General features: G+C 37.5%; 1 protein-coding gene across 6 annotated transcripts in view; it reads left to right on the top strand.

Moving 5' to 3' along the window:
- The window catches only part of FAM184A (family with sequence similarity 184 member A), a 123,744-nt gene that overhangs the window by 85,826 nt on the left and 20,062 nt on the right, over window positions 1-17,856 (top strand). For 4 of the 6 annotated variants that reach the window (XM_015472796.3, XM_015472792.3, XM_015472795.3 and 1 more), the window contains exons 10-12: window positions 4,950-4,991; window positions 13,408-13,620; window positions 15,897-16,050. In XM_015472796.3, the coding sequence (XP_015328282.2) occupies window positions 4,950-4,991; window positions 13,408-13,620; window positions 15,897-16,050 (409 nt within the window). The remainder of the gene's footprint in view (window positions 1-4,949; window positions 4,992-13,407; window positions 13,621-15,896; window positions 16,051-17,856) is intronic. The other 2 variants (XM_005210736.5, XM_002690079.6) reach the window with 1 other exon arrangement.

The raw sequence follows: 17,856 nt of genomic DNA on the forward strand, positions 1-17,856 counted from the left end.
AGTTCACCTCAAACTCACGTCCATCGAGTCATTGATGCCATCCAGCCATCTCATCCTCTGTCGTCCCCTTCTCCTCCTGCCCCCAATCCCTCCCAGCATCAGAGTCTTTTCCAATGAGTCAACTCTTCGCATGAGGTGGCCAAAGTACTGGAGTTTCAGCTTTAGCATCAGTCCTTCCAAAGAAATCCCAGGGCCGATCTCCTTCAGAATGGACTGGTTGGATCTCCTTGCAGTCCAAGGGACTCTCAAGAGTCTTCTCCAACACCACAGTTCAAAAGCATCAATTCTTCAGCGCTCAGCCTTCTTCACAGTCCAACTCTCACATCCATACATGACCACAGGAAAAACCATAGCCTTGACTAGACGAACCTTTGTTGGCAAAGTAATGTCTCTGCTTTTGAATATGCTATCTAGGTTGGTCATAACTTTCCTTCCAAGGAGTAAGCGTCTTTTAATTTCATGGCTGCAGTCACCATCTGTAGTGATTTTGGAGCCCAGAAAAATAAAGTCTGACACTGTTTCCACTGTTTCCACATCTATTTCCCATGAAGTGGTGGGACCGGATGCCATGATCTTCGTTTTCTGAATGTTGAGCTTTAAGCCAACTTTTTCACTCTCCACTTTCACTTTCATCAAGAGCCTTTTGAGTTCCTCTTCACTTTCTGCCATAAAGGTGGTGTCATCTGCATATCTGAGGTTATTGATATTTCTCCCGGCAATCTTGATTCCAGTTTGTGTTTCTTCCAGTCCAGCATTCCTCATGATGTACTCTGTATATAAGTTAAATAAATGGGGTGACAGTATACAGCCTTGACGAACTCCTTTTCCTATTTGGAACCAGTCTGTTGTTCCATGTCCTGTTCTAACTGTTGCTTCCTGACCTGTATACAGATTTCTCAAGAGGCAGATCAGGTGGTCTGGTATTCCCATCTCTTGAAGAATTTTCCACAGTTGATTGTGATCCACACAGTCAAAGGCTTTGGCATAGTCAATGAAGCCGAAATAGATGTTTTTCTGGAACTCTCTTGCTTTTTCCATGATCCAGCGGATGTTGGCAATTTGATCTCTGGTTCCTCTGCCTTTTCTAAAACCAGCTTGAACATCAGGAAGTTCACAGTTCACATATTGCTGAAGCCTGGCTTGGAGAATTTTGAGCATTACTTTACTAGCATGTGAGATGAGTGCAATTATGTGGTAGTTTGAGCATTCTTTGGCATTGCCTTTCTTTGGGATTGGAATGAAAACTGACCTTTTCCGGCCCTGTGGCCACTGCTGAGTTTTCCAAATTTGCTGGCATATTGAGTGCAGCACTTTCACAGCATCATCTTTCAGGATTTGGAATAGCCAACTGGAATTCCATCACCTCCACTAGCTTTGTAGTGATGCTTTCTAAGGCCCACTTGACTTCACATTCCAGGATGTCTGGCTCTAGGTCAGTGATCACACCATCATGATTATCTGGGTCATGAAGATCTTTTTTGTACATTTCTTCTGTGTATTCTTGCCATCTCTTCTTAATATCTTCTGCTTCTGTTAGGTCCATACCATTTCTGTCCTTTATCGAGCTCATCTTTGCATGAAATGTTCCTTTGGTATCTCTGATTTTCTTGAAGAGATCCCTAGTCTTTCCCATTCTGTTGTTTTCCTCTATTTCTTTGCATTGATCATTGAGGAAGGCTTTCTTATCTCTCCTTGCTATTCTTGGGAACTCTGCATTCAGATGTTTATATATTTCCTTTTCTCCTTTGCTTTTTGCTTCTCTTCTTTTCACAGCTATTTGTAAGGCCTCCCCAGACAGCCATTTTGCTTTTTTGCATTTCTTTTCTATGGGAATGGTCTTGATCCCTGTCTCCTGTACAATGTCACAAACCTCATTCCATAGTTCATCAGGCACTCTGTCTATCAGATCTAGGCCCTTAAATCTATTTCTCACTTCCACTGTATAATCATAAGGGATTTGATTTAGGTCATACCTGAATGGTATGTAGAATACTTGTAGAATACTTGCCAAACAATACATTTGCATATAGATTTTTAGTTCATCCAGTATTCTCTCAAACTTTTACTGGGGGGAATCTCAGCCCATTTTGTGTTTTAAATACCATCTATAGGTCATGCATGCTCAGTTGCTCAGTCATGTCCAACTCTTTGTGACCCCATGGACTGCAGCCCTCGAGGCTCCTCTCTCCATGGGGATTCACCAGGCAAGACTACTGGAGTGGGTAGCCATTTCCTCCGCCAGGGGATCTTCCCGACCCAAGGATCGAACCCAGGTCTCCTGTGTCTCCTGCATTGGCAGGCGGATTCTTTGCCCTCAGCTTCCAAGGAAGCCCAGTCTGTATAGTTCAGTGACTTCCAGTTAAATCCAAGTTAAATCTCCAGCTGTTGTCTTCACCCAAACTCAGTCACTTGATTATCTAATAGACATCTCAGACTTAGCATGTATGGCTCAAAAGTATTGATTCTCAATCCCTATCCCATCATCTTCACTTCCTTGCACTTTTTGCTCAGAACAAAAACTGAAGAGTCATCCTTGCTTTCTCTCTTTTCTGATCTCTCATGTAATCTCAATCCTGTTTATTCTATCTCCGAAACAAATCCCAGTTCCACCTGCTTCTGTCTCTCTTAGCAAATACTAATCCAAGCCACCATATAATAGCCTTCTGTTTAGCTCCCACAATTTCACTTTTCCCCTCACAAACTTGAAGTAATCTTTTATGATGTAAATCAGATCGTGCCATCTTCCTGCTTAAAATTCTTTCAGGGGTCCCCAGTGAATTAAGGCTCTTTAGTCCCTGGTGGCGCAGCAGTAAAGAATCTGCCTACAATGCAGGAGACTCAGGTTCGATCCCTGGCTTGGGAAGATCCCCAGGAGAAGGCAATGGCAACCCACTCCAGTATTCTTGCCTGGGAAATCCCATGGACAGAGGAGCCTGGTGGGTTACAGTCCATGAAGTCGTAAAGTGTCAGATATGACTTAGCAACTAAACAACAGATATGTCCTATTTCACTTCAGCCTGACACACCCCGCCCCACACACCCAGTCATTCCAGCTCACTAACACCTTAGGGTCTTTGAGCTAATCCTTCTGCCTGTTCACTCTTTCCCCCCAATTATCTCATTTTGTGGCTGACTTCTTCACTAAGTTTAAATGACACTTTTTTCCAAAGATCTTTTTTTACCATCAACGCAATATCACCTCTAGTCACTTCCTTATCACATCAACCTTTTAAAATCCTATTTATCATGAACTTTTTCTTACTTTTTAATTTATGTATGTATGTTTGTTCAGTATGCTGTTCAGTTCTCTGTATCACTCTGTACTTCCTAGAATATAACAGTACTCTAATAACTCTTTAAACAAAACAATGTTACTTCATTTATGTGCTCACCAGTAAGGGTATTGTGACCCATCACCACTGCCGTGCCTCTTCTAATTGCTGTTGCCAGGTCTGTGCTGTAAGTCACCCCAGCTCACAGCTTGTGGACCAGGACTTTTGGTTTAGATATTTCCATAGCCCTCAGCAATATGAGGACAGAGGTAGTGACCATATGAGTTTAGATTCCAGATGTTCAAATATAGTTCTCTCACAGAAGATCTAGAATTCCTATTGAAGAACCTCTGATCTGTAATATTGGTCTAATTTATCAGTTAGTTCAGGAATCCTAAATAACATACATACTTTTTTGTCTGATGATACTTTAAAGAATGAAAAAATTATTTCATAAGTAAATGACGTTCATTTTAGATTAACTTCTAGTACGAGGATATCAGTTCAGTGAAATATAAAGAGGTTAAAAAAAAAAAACTAAAAAAACCCTTGGATTTTCATAAACTTTGTGAACTCTGGAGAACTATCTCATTAGTATATAAAGAATATTATGAGTAGAAGAAAGAATAAAATAAAATTCAAAGTATGAGAGCTTAAACTGTGAAGTTATAGAATGATCAAACAGAAAGTTAATAATTTTTCTTATTTTTTTCAGCTCTGTGAACTATAACCTAAATTAGTCTTAGGGTATTAGTAAATAATTGTTTACCAAATAAAAGCTATCTTTAGTTTGTAAACATTAAGGAATATTCACATTATGGGGGAAAAGATAATTATATTCCATCTGAAAATTTGATTAATATCCACAGTAAAAGCCACTTTGCAGGAACTTTCCTATATTAGTAATATAAATTTAAAATAACTACTTTGTATCCTTGGAAGGCAAAAAATGAGGCAATTGAAAATTAAATCACATTTTCCCCATATTTAGGGGAGGGAGAGCATGTTTTTCCAGTGGTTTATCACTCAGCATTTCAGTGAGCTAAAAAATGAATGCAGGTCATATATAATTTTATCAAATACAGTCTAGGAAATAGGGTTGAAAAGATACAAAGGCATCGTTTCTTCCTTTCCCCTGAACTTTTACACTAAACCAGATTATTATTCAATCTTTACATTTTCAGTGATTATCTCATATTTATTTTTAGCCCTCAAATTATGTAGTCAGTGAAGTGAGTGTTTCAGTTCTCATCTGCTCATTTCTCACAAGAGAAATCCTTCTAGAACCTACTCCAGTGCTGAGTGGAATGCTTTGAGGCATTATATTATAGATTTCTGGAAGGAATTTAGAACGGTAATATTCCTTCCAGGCGCTTCAGTAACCACGGTCTTTTAAACTGACCTCTGGTTTACCTGTACTGTCCTTTGGTGTCTTCCAGAGGTAAGTCTGCAAGCCCGTAAGCCTCAGACACTGTTTTAAAGGACTACAGATAATGTAGACTGCGTGTCATAAAAAGTTCTTTTTGTCTGATTTCTTTTTCTGAACTGTTTTCAACTTACTTGTTTCTTGAGCATATTATAATTAACGTTCTATGTCTTACTCTCCCTTTTTGTCCCTCTTTCTTTCACTTAGTCGATTTCTGAATGTTTCCCTTTATTCCTGTGATCTTTTCATAGCGGCACTCTCTGGGGGAAGCTTTGCATAAATCTATCAACAATGTAAGTGAGCGGCACTTACACTTTGTACACAGGGCATGTTGCACTTTTGGTTTTGCATCAACATCATCACCGCTTGAAAGCTTTGACTTATGATATTAAAAAATACACTTTTTGGCCTGGGTAAGATATGTTGTGTATGGGTGGCAAAACTTCTAGCCTTCAGCCTTTCGTTTGCGTATGTGCACACGCCTATCACACACGGTATTGATAAGCATGCATTTTATTTTAAAGCCAAGCAAGATTTTACTTCTCAGATATAAAATTCATTATTTTAATATTTGCATTGATAGCTATAGTAATATTTTGAAAAACCGTCAACTTGTTGACTCTAATAAAAAATGGAAATAAATGTAAATGTATTTCTTCTTTTGTTAGTTTGTTTTTTAAAAGAGTAGAATCAATTGACTTCTTCAGAGTATCAGATAGTTGTGCAGGTTCATAGATTCAGAATGTATTTTACATTTTAGTGTTACAATTATTAAAAGATTTAAAGCAAAATGGAGTAAATCCCTTTCCAAAGAATTGGCAATGCTATTCTTTTACTTATACATACTCAAAAATTCAGATACTAAGCTTCAAAGTAATATTGCGTTTAAACGATAATTAAAATTTTTTTCTTTTCATGTGAAGAGAAAAATGAGATTTATTTTCACATCGAACTCGTGCCCAACTTGTTCTTTAAAATAAGTTAGCAGAGAGGTAAGCATCTTTGAATATTTTTCTTGATTTCCTAGGGCAGAGGTCAGCAAGCTTTTTCTGCAAAAGACCAGACAATAAATATTTCTAGCTTTGTGGGTCATGCAGTGTCTGTGACACCCACTGGCCTCTGTTATATGGAAGTGCCCATGGGCAATAGAAACAGACTCCAATGTGCCAGTTCCTGACCTAGAGGAATCAAATCTTGAGTCTAGAGTGGTCCTACGAAATTTTTATATTTCAAAACTGTGTCTTCCTACCTCCTTAATTTCTTTCTACTGTACAAGAAAATTTTTATCTGTTCTTTATGTTCAACTTTACTGTCTATATGAAAATTAGAAATACATGAATACATTTAATGCCATTTTCTTTAATGTGTTTTAAAGTGGTACTCAATGTTGGCGAACTAAGGCTACATTTAGAATTTTTTTTAATAATCACATAGAGCATAGTAAGAATTTGGGCATGGTTGCTGTATCAATCCAGACTTTCTGACATGCATACTAATTGGGATAGAAATAAGAACCCCAAATAAGATATGATTGATTATTGTCAAAAATTGTTTGAGTTGTACTTCAAAATATGTGTGACAACATAGTCACTTTCCCCTAAACAGTTATAAATGAAAAGGTGTTCATTAAAATAACTAATACAATTATGTAAAGTTTAAAAATAAAATAAAATTTAAAAAAAATAAATAAAATGGGAATAAATAATCACAAATATGTAAAAAAAAAAAGTGCAAAAATAAATAAATGTTTTAGTAATTGAATGAGAATGCCTTGATTCATCTCCTACAAAATAAGCAAAAGAGGTCAATAACACAATGAAATCCCCATTAATTAGTTCTCTTTTGTAACATCATAGTCACTGAGGATGAACTGTTCACTCAGACATCTCCCAAACAAGATGTGACCTTGTCAGTATCATTCAGCCAAGTGAGCGCTACCCACCCCCTCCACACACTGTTTAGCCAGCCTTCCATGCAAGAAGTTTCCACTATATGCTGTCTTATTCTAAGAGAACAAGTAATCGTTGATGCCTCTGTTCTTTATTTTTCAACTAAGAATGAGAGGATGACTGGAAATATTCCAAAAATATCTTAAGGGCATTAAGTAGGCATTACTGTGGTTCTCAATCAATAAACTCAGTTTACAGGTCTTCTTGGAAAATACCAGAAAATTATGGATGATTCAGTATTTTCCTGAATGGTCATAATTTCAGAAGCTTAAGTTGACTTTTCTTAGCCAGGCCCTTCAAAAATAGCAAATTAGAGGTTAAAAAGGAAAACGATAGAAAGAATTAAAATATTCAAACAGTTTCAAACATTTTACTTGAGCATTTATATAAATTGTTGACATAGTAATAAATTATTCTACTGTCCTCTACTAGGCCTATAGAGGTTTTTAATGTTGCTTTATATATTTGAAAGTATTGAACTGAATAATAATATCATGTGGTTTAGACTTTCTAATAATTTATATTGACCTTCGGAGAAGGCAATGGCACCCCACTCCAGTACTCTTGCCTGGAAAATCCCATGGATGGAGGAGCCTGGTAGGCTGCAGTCCATGGGTTCGCGAAGAGTCGGACACGACTTCGCGACTTCACTTTCACTTTTCACTTTCATGCATTGGAGAAGGAAAGGGCAACCCACTCCAGTGTTCTTGCCTGGAGAATCCCAGGGACGGGGGAGCCTGGTGGGCTGCCGTCTCTGGGGTCGCACAGAGTCGGACACGACTGAAGTGATGTCGTCGTAGTCGTAGTCGTAGTAGTATGTTGACCTTTCTTGTCAAAATTAACAAGTATTCTGGCTCAACACAATCCACAACTCCGTACCTGTAATTTATTGAAAAATTAAATTGTACTTAAACATCCTATTTTTCAAATTGCTTTTTCTTACTCATTTTTCTTGTTTTCACAAAAATGAATGAACCCTCTCACATGAAGCCTCTACCCTGGAAAGCAAGTCATTTTTAAAAAATCATAATTTATATGACAGCCTTTTTCAAAAACACACAGAATCACTAGATAAATTGTTCACCAGTATCATGATAAATTGACCAAAACTATAGGAGAAAAGGCCGTAGGTAATATTACTTGAAGAAGATAGTTTGTTTTCCTCCTTGATCGCATAAAATGAACTGAGAGCAGAGGACAAGTAAAAGACCAGGGCTTCAAAGACTTATCTGGTTGTTGCCTTACGATTCTCATTAAAGAAGCAGCCAGAGTCTTAGTTTTATGAACTCCAGAGCAGTGGTTCTCAGCTATGACTGCATTAAAGTCATCTGTGAAACTTCAAAAAGAGTGATTCAGCCTTCTGATAGACTCACATGAGTATGTGTTTAGGCCATTTATTTTGGGGTGTTTTGGTACAACATTTGTAATAGCAAAATCAGGTGAGATGATCTGAATTTTCATCAGGAAGGATTAAAGTAATTATAGTGTATTTATACTTTGAATGGTGTCTACTAGGATGAATTTGGCTTTAAGCAGCAGAACACCCAGTTAACAGTGGCTCATGCTGTCAAGATACTTAATGAGGTGCCCAGGTGCTTTGTGTTCTTCTCCTTTGCCATGTTCAATATGTTAGCCTTTGGACCTCAAGTTTGTCATGTCATGGTTGCAACTTGGCTGCTACAGCTCCACCTTTCATGTTCTTGAACAACTGTGCTAACACAGGAGACTCTCCGTTAAGCAGTTTTTTAATCAGGAAATAAAATCTCTCCCCCTCCTCCAAATTCTCCACATACTTCCTTTTAGCTTATTAACTAAGATGGGATGATACAACCTTAGAGTTAGGTTACTGTGACTTTCTTATCCCAGTCGTAAATCACTCCTTGGTGCTGGGAGAGGGGCCTGCCTTCTTGAAGATCGGGATTTTCATTCAGTTCCTGAACAAACTCATGAGTTCAACTCGTTGTGAAGAAAGAAAAAGGGGGACATGGGCATTTGGGAAAGAAGAAACAGTGCCTGCCATTTGCATTATCTGTAGTCATTGAAAAGAATGGGGGCATTCCTACACATCATGGATTGTATACCCTAGAAATGACCCCATGAAAGGAAAAGCAAACCTCTAAAACCAAACTTGTTCGTCTCCCTAGTAGAGAAATCATTAACCATCATTATGTAAATCCATGAGTATACTCAGCTTGAAGGGAGCTACATATTGTTGAGTGTTTGAAAAACGATAGCGACACCTAAGGATCTTGATACCCTCATGGTTTCATGAAGGAAGTTGATGTTTATTTCTCTGTTTAAGACATAGGGAATGTTTGTTCCAACAGCAGCCCCATGGGTCTCTGTTTCAACTACTTTGGACATTAAGCTCTGGTCTCTTGAGGTGTGCCCTGGGGCCCCCAAGTAATTTTTGTCATATCATGCCAGATGTACACTCTACATGATGAAAGTCATCCATCCACCTGTTTACACATAACATAGTTTAAAAAAAGCAAAAGAAAACAGGACATTAAGAGAGAGAGAAGTCATAAGAGTCTTGGGAGACACATGCCTAAAATAAAACACTGTTAACAATTTGGTGCACTTTCTTCCAGACTGTTATTTGTCATTTATAAATAAATATAGACATATGCAAATGCAAAAAAAAAAAGAGTCTTGGGGGATACCAAAATGTTAGAATTGATTAACCTTAGGGATTGGGATTTGGTGAGGAAAGGGAAGGAAGCATACTTTCCCTTTCATTTTATAAACTCCTTTATTAAAGAAGTTTTTTTTCACAACGAACACATTACTTTGGTAGTTAGAAATTATGTTAGGTGGTCTTTGCTCAATTCCAGACCTATTTAATCAGAATAGCCAAGGGTCAGTGGCTGGGCAAATACATTTATTAGAATCTACAGAGATGATTCTGATATATAGCCAGGTTTGAGAACCACAGATTACATTTGCTATCTCAGGATATTCTTTGTTCTGAGGATAAGCTATTTGTATATTTTCTGTATTCTTTCATTTCTATAGTAAGATTTCTGTTAGGGGTAAAGAAAACTAGAGTGCATAAAAAACCAAAGGTTGTAAGTAGGACGTACATAGTGAATGACGTATCTCATGTTGACATCCTATCGTATCCAGTACCTCAGATTTGATGTTTCAGTTTCTATTTTGAGGGATTTCCACAAACACCATTGCAGAGGTACAGAATCTTTGTGAAACCGCCCTGTTGGAAAGAGGTAAAGCTTTCCCTTCTTCAGAAAAATGTGTCTATATGTCTTTAATTTTGTCTTTTTGAAATTTGTACAGCCTTATTTTCAAAAAGATAGTATTTTAAGTGGTAGAGATCACAAGGTAGCAATTACTGTCAGTGAAGTTTGGCTTTTAAAATTATTTGCAAAGTATCTGCAAAGTATTTGCAAAGTGCCTCTTGATTAGTAGAACATATTATTTAATTCATATATAAACTGCTGTGGTGGGAATTTTTTAATTAGGATGAAAATTTTTTCTAAAATATTCTCTTTGGTTCATTTAAAATCAGCAAAATAAAAAGCTTTAAGGTTTAAAATTACAACAAATGTGTAGAAACTTACACCATATATTTCATAATTTGAAAATAATTTGAAGCAACTAGTACTGCTTCTCATTTATTCAACAAATGCCTTTCTGTAATACTGTAATGAGAGTATTGATGTAAGTTACCCAGACTATTTAATGCAAAGTCTATCTTTGTTTTATTTTAAATTAATGAAGTTTTATATTAATATGTATTTCCATAAAATGTACTAAACTCTGCTGTTTAAGTTATAGCTATAAAACAGCTCATTTTACATTGCTTTGCTCATTATTTCTGTCTTTAAAGTGCCATATAATTTTCATGCTGAATAAAGGCTGACAATTTAATGCCATCTACTAATTTAATTTTTAAAAGAGCAAAATAAGTTTTGATGCTGCATTGCATGATAAAGGCTTCCTGCTTACAAATAATGTTACTGTTTTGAGCATGAATCCAAAGATTTTTAGATAGCCTTAATATTATTTTCATATGCTTTCAAAATTAAGAATATAAAGTGTCTAAACTAAGTATACTTGAGGACTAAATTGCATGATAATGTCTTCTTGCATATTCTTTATATTTGCTTAAATATAAAGATTAATCATATATTCTAAAATTAAAAATATTACTTTGGAGTTCTTTCAAGGTAAAGTATATTATATTTAAAGTATTTAAGCTGGAGAGGTTTAAAAAGTGTGCTTAGATTTTAAATGTATAACTGTTAACAAAACTGTGGTATTCATTAATTTTAAATGTTGTACTTCTTTATAAATTTCATCTTTAACTGGTTCAAGTGTGAGTCAAATTAACATATGGGAGCTCTTTTTGATACAGTGACCTTTTGAAATAGTTCAGGAAAAAAAAGCTACACTGCTGTGAACTGATTGGCTTCTTACTAACCTAAATGCACCCTTAATTGGAGGACAGGATCCAGGGCCACCACTAGCCCGTGTGGTGCCTGTGTACAAATCAGAACGCTATGCCACTTTTCTTTGAGTGGACTTGGATGCATCCCAGGGCAGATGGCTTGGTGAGGAGCTTGTTCACTGGGTAAATTCGTCCTCACTTGGCCAGGGGCCTAATAATAGCTTTGATAGGATCAGTCATTATTCTTTATGTAACGAACGTAGTCTTTCCCTAATGTTCTCATATATGTTCTAGTAGGTTGTCACCAGGGACAAGGCAGTCACATGGGTCCCTATTCTGGGTCTGGGACTAGGCTTGAACTTGGGAAGAGAGTGGGTAGGAGCCTTGTCTATTTCAAGAACCAGCTAACTCTACTACTTTACACATTGGGGTTCACAAACACACATTTGATTACCTTTTACCCTTTTTTGATTCTTTTTTCTTTGGAGGTTGTCTTTAGTATTCATTTCATCCTGATTTTCTTTGCACAAAATGGTGAGAAATCACATGACATGGTTTGTTTTGGCCCTCCAGCTCCCACAAGGAAGGCTTAGCTGTTGCTGTGCCTTTCTCCTGCAGTTTTTACGTTCGCGGGGTTTATTTGAGCTGTAAATCGTCAGTGCTACTGCCATTTAGAGGTATATGGAGTTGCGTTGCCCGGGGTCACAGTGTTGCAGTTCACCATGACTCTAAACATGGAAATAACCTCTGAAATCTTAAGCTTATTTGGAAGTTAGTGAGTAGAATTCATGTAACTTTCAATAGGTAAAGTCACTTCTCTGGAAATATGTTAAAACAGATTGAACATGTGTCAGTAGTATCATTTCTCATCAGTACTTGACCCTCTCCACAAAGGCATGTGCTAACCTTTTCTACTAATCCTGGTGTATAACCCTGCCCTTGTCGCAAACCCTTCCAGACAGCTGTCACTTACCTGAAGCTCGGTATAGTCTGTGCCTGTTTCCTGCTGCTGGCCTCTGCCCTCTCCTGTCTTCCAGTTCATTCTTTCTCATTTTTCTTTCTCAGTTTACATTGCTGGTGATTCTTCAGCCTATCATTTTCTTTCTCACGTACCTTCATGGTAAGACATGTGAGGCAGCCTATGTCTACCTTCCATCAACCAAAAGAAAGTTTTTTCTTATTTACAGAAAGTCACTTTAAAGTCTTTTCTTTCCATTAGCTTTCTTGGCCACAGAAACAGTTTTTATCTACATATAAACACAGCATCTTATTATTTAATGGGACATATTTGACAACTTTTTATCCGTTTTTTTTAAGTTCCCGTTAACCTCAGACTTGTAGAATGTGATTGAGTCATCTAGTTTCAAGTTTATAGTTTTGTTATATGAGAAGAGAAACAGATCAAATAAAATGGTTTCAACAAATGTATATGTGAACACACACACATATATACAGATGCTTATACATATTTTGTGCTTCTTTTGGTTAATGTACTTCTGCATGTATTTTAAAACATACAGAGGCAGTGCGGATGTATTAAGGGTGATGTTTTCAATAGAAGGAACAAATAAGTTCTCCATAGTGAAAGAAAAGTACCTGTCATTATTACAAGGCTGTAACTAGAAGATTGTGAGAGGTTTGTGGTTTTTTAAAAAGCTTGAAGTTCTGCAGATCCTTTTGAATTAAATCAAAATTCAAAAATAAAAATGTTTTTTACACAAGAATTCTAAATTCTAAATTGATAAACTGTTTAAAGAGTACTTCTTTAATGCTCAAATAGTTTTAGCTGGCTTTCATTGAGCAGTTAATCTTTGTACATGGCAGGAACTATTCCGAGTAAACTGTGTGTAGAAATGCTCTTTTCTGTCACGTGGCCTGGTGAGGTGTTGACCGAAGCAAGTGGCAGAGCTAAGATTTTAACTCAGAGCCCACAGCCTTAAACAGTCCTGTGGCTCAGCAGTAAAGAATCTGCCTGCAATGCAAGAGTCACAGGAAATGCGGGTTCAATCCCTGGGTCTGGAAGATCCCCTGAAGGAGGGCATGGCATCCCACTCCAGTATTCTTGCCTAGAGAGTCCCATGGACAGAGGAGCCTGAAGGGCTACAGTCTGTGAGGTTGCAGGGTCGGACACGACCCAAAGCGACTGAGCACACATGCACTGAAAACAGAATAAAAGTGGTAATACCTTAAGATTAGCCATCTAGGATATACTATAAGACATTTTAAGTGGGCACTTTAAGGCAGTTATTTTGCAGTTGCTAATATCTTCAAAATGCCTTTTCCCCCTAAATAGGCACTGTGTGAAATAGTCCTTGTATTTATTCCTCTTTGTGTGCCCTCCTGTGGCAGATTTCCCTCCTGAAACAGAATCTGGAGATGCAGCTTTCCCAGTCTCAGACCTCTCTGCAGCAACTGCAAGCCCAGTTTACACAGGAGCGACAGCGACTGACACAAGAGCTCGAAGAATTAGAGGAGCAGCATCAACAGAGACATAAATCTTTAAAAGAAGCACACGTCCTTGCATTTCAAACCATGGAAGAAGAAAAGGAAAAGGAACAAAGAGTAAGTTTTAGGTGACATACGTTCAAATGTAACCCAACAGCCTGATCACTGTTAACCTTACGATTCTAAAGAATTTATTTTTTGCTCCAAAAAAGTATGTATTGCTTTATTTCAATGTGTTTTCTAGGCTATGACTTCTTGTAGGGGTCACAGTGATTAAACACATACACTAATTGTACACTGTAGGGCTTCCCTGATAGCTCAGTTGGTAAAGAATCTGCCTGCATTTCAGGAGACCCTGGTTTGATTCCTGGGTAGGAAAGATCTGCTGGAGAAGGGATAGGCTACCCGCTCCAGTATTCCCGGGCTTCCCTTGTGGCTCAGCTGGTAAAGAATCCACCTGCAGTGTGGGAGACCTAGGTTCGATCCCTGGGTTGGGAAGATCCCCTGGAAAAGGGACAGGCTACCCACTCCAGTATCCTGGGCCTGGAGTATTCCATGGGGTTGCAAAGAGTCAGACAGGACTGAAGGACTTTCAGTTTCCCTTTAACTGTACACTGTAGCAGACATATGTTATTTCTGTTTCCCATGAAAAGGCCAAGGTCATGATGTGACTAAAGCTCTGGTTTGTCATGTGTTAGCAGTGATTACATAAATTTAGTCATTACTGTTATCACTGTAATCTCTTAATACTGGTCTTGAACTTAGCCTTTCATCCAACTTTTAATTTTTTTCTTTTAGTCTAGATCTACAAAAGATACATGTGCCTAAAGCATTTAAAGTTTTTATCTCCATTTTTTCCCCTCATGCTTTTTCTTATGCACAGAACTCACAATGAAATGAAATTGGAGACATTTAAAAATAGTACAATTCCCTGTATACTGTTTGTATCACTATATGGTGATCACTCAGAAAAGATACATTATTGGTTTCATTATATGCCAGAATCTCCCCATATCCATTATTTAGTTCTGTGTTAAAATGTTAGTTGGACTTAGCCTTAGTGTGATTAATTTTAGTGTAGTTCATTTCTTAACACTGTATTTCTCAATTTAAGGACCTTATGGATAATTAAGATAAAGATGTGATAGAAAAAGTTACTAATAATAATGTTTACCATCCATACTGTTACTACATATACACATTTTAATTCTTTATTTGGGTATAGACACTATTTTAAGAAATGGTATGTTATTTAAAAATTGTTAAAAGAAAAATGTCATACTCTTAAAAACAACTAATTTGCTTGTACAGTAAGTTTAGTCTATTGATATTGTCCAAAAAAATCAAGGGGGTTCCTTTGGTTAATAATTCAACCTTAGCATTGCTAAATACTCTATTCATTGGATTCCATTTGTGAATTACCATAACACATAAGCTTACATATCATACTTTAATTTTATACAAACAGTCTTTTCAGAACTATAATCATTTTTCAGAAGAAATCAGAAATGGCAATTTTACTGTCTGTCATTAGGTAGCCAAGCTAACCCTAAGTCATGTTGCCTGTACTCAAAGTCCTTTATTTTACCTATATTCAAAGGAACCTGTACTTTATGTTTCAGAAAGAATATAAGTAGCCAAATAATAATTTTTAAAAGCATTTTAGAGTAGTGATTGAAGAAACACAGCCCTACTTACAATGTGGTCGCTTTCTCGGAAACCTTTATAGATTACAGTAAGAAAAACCCTTCCTGGCACAGTTCTGTCTCTACACTTGAAGTACCCTAAGCTTTGTGGCCATATATTTTCTCCTTATCTTGGCCACATGTACATAGTCTGTTCCTCTGGTTAGGCTTTTAAAACTAACCACGTGAAAGTCTTCAGTTTTCCAGTTACATCCTCTCAGAGCTTTTTCTTCTGTTCACAAATGCAGGAGCAAAGAAAGGATGACTGTAGGAAAAAGCTACAAACACTTTTTAAGGTTGGAGCTGTAAAAGCCCTCCTCTCTTCCTAATCAGGAGATCTTTCCTGATCTGCCCTTCTCCACCTCTTTGCTGAGTCTAAGTCTATGCACACAGAAGAATTATTTGTTAATTTTTGGTGGTTTACATCTCCTTAGCTGTTTAAGAAAATAGCTTCATTTGGAAACTGCCCTAGGTAAAGGGTCTGTATCTCAATACAAACACTATATATTGACTCTGATTCACGATGATTATGCTGCTCAAGTGAACCTACTAGTTTATTTTCTGGTGATGATCTTATATCTAGTTTTCTTGAAATGAATTAGAGATCTGTTTTCCTTAAATAATGAGTTTTAGTATTTTTTCTATTTTGTTTGCATTTCCCTTCCTGTAGTCTGGCATAATAATTTGAGTATGTTTCTCTCATTCTAGGCTCTTGAAAGTCATTTACAACAGAAACATTCTGCAGAGCTTCAATCATTAAAAGATGCACACAGAGAATCGATGGAGGGCTTCAGGATAGAAATGGAACAGGAACTTCAGACACTTCGGTTTGAATTAGAAGATGAAGGAAAGGCTATGCTTGGTATTTTGAAATGATTATACTCCTATCATATTTATTTTTACATCCTTCTAACTTGAAATCCAGTAAGAAATTACAAAACTGTACTCTTAATCTTTGAAACCTCAGAATGACTATCTGAGTGTTGTTCCTATTATATTTGAAGTTACTGGATGAAGGAGCAAGTGTTGGCGGAGTAGAATGGATAGAACACACATGGTAAAGTGAGGTTCCCTCAACGTTCTCTGTACTTTGGCTGTGTAAGCGACACAAAGTGGGGCTTCCATTTGTCATTAAGGGACTAACGCGTTAGTCCGTGACATTCATACTTCCCCACTATCAAGTGACTGAAAGGAATAGAAAGCATGGAACCACATGTCTTTAGGCTGTATCATCATATTGGGGTTTTTTTTCCCCCCACTTTAGGATTTTGTTTCAATGGGGAAAGTCATATTTTGGTCTGACTTTTTATATGGGTATTTATAGAGGTTATATTAAATAGGATTTTTATCTTTGAGGTGTTAAAATCATTACCTTTTCTATAGAAGATAATTGAGTTTGGAAAAAAACTGAAATGTATTTAAAGGGTTTTTTGTTTGTTTTTAATGACACCACTCTTATGGCAGAAAGTGAAGAAGAACTCAAAAGCCTCTTGATGAAAGTGAAAGAGGAGAGTGAAAAAGTTGGCTTAAAGCTCAACATTTAGAAAACAAAGATCATGGCATCCAGTCCCACCACTTCATGGGAAATAGATGGGGAAACAGTGGAAACAGTGTCAGACTTTATTTTTCTGGGCTCCAAAATCACTACAGATGGTGACTGCAGCCATGAAATTAAAAGACGCTTACTCCTTGGAAGGAAGGTTATGACCAACCTAGATAGCATATTGAAAAGCAGAGACATTACTTTGCCAACAAAGGTTCGTCTAGTCAAGGCTATGGTTTTTCTTGTGGTCATGTATGGATGTGAGAGTTGGACGGTAAAGAAGGCTGAGCACCGAAGAATTGATGCTTTTGAACTGTGGTGTTGGAGAAGACTCTTGAGAGTCCCTTGGACTGCAAGGAGATCCAACCAGTCCATTCTGAAGGAGATCGGCCCTGGGATTTCTTTGGAAGGACTGATGCTAAAGCTGAAAACTCCAGTACTTTGGCCACCTCATGCGAAGAGTTGACTCATTGGAAAAGACTCTGATGCTGGGAGGGATTGGGGGCAGGAGGAGAAGGGGACGAGAGAGGATGAGATGGCTGGATGGCATCACTGACTTGATGGACGTGAGTCTCAGAACTCCGGGAGTTGGTGATGGACAGGGAGGCCTGGCGTGCTGCGATTCATGGGGTCACAAAGGGTCGGACACGACTGAGCGACTGATCTGATCTGCTCTGAATGTCATTCAATAACTTTTTATTCCTGTCATTTTATTTTCCTTGTTTTTTTTTTTAAACCAAATTCTCCTAATGTTTTTTGTGTCTTTGTCACGCTTCAGTGAAATTTTCTTTTCAAAGTAAGAATTGAGAAAAAAGAAGACCAAAGTTGTGACTATTTGGGGCCTCAAATGGAAAACCCGTTGACCCATTCATCATCTCTGCTGCTGCTGGGACTTGTAGGCCAGGTCGTTAGAGCGCCCTCCTCTTCCTCAGGAGAGGTAAACATGGGCCAAGTGTTGGAACCCTTGTCCACTGAAACATGATTTAAATATGTCTTTGTTGACAAAAGGACTTCTTGTGATTTCTTAAACTTTTTATTTTGAGATAATTGTAGAATCACATGTGGGCATCCCTAGTGGCTCGGTGGTAAAGAATCTGGCTGTAAGGCAGGAGCCATAGGAGCCAC

Source organism: Bos taurus, chromosome 9, assembly GCF_002263795.3.
Source record: "Bos taurus isolate L1 Dominette 01449 registration number 42190680 breed Hereford chromosome 9, ARS-UCD2.0, whole genome shotgun sequence".
NCBI classification, from domain to species: Eukaryota; Metazoa; Chordata; class Mammalia; order Artiodactyla; family Bovidae; genus Bos; species Bos taurus.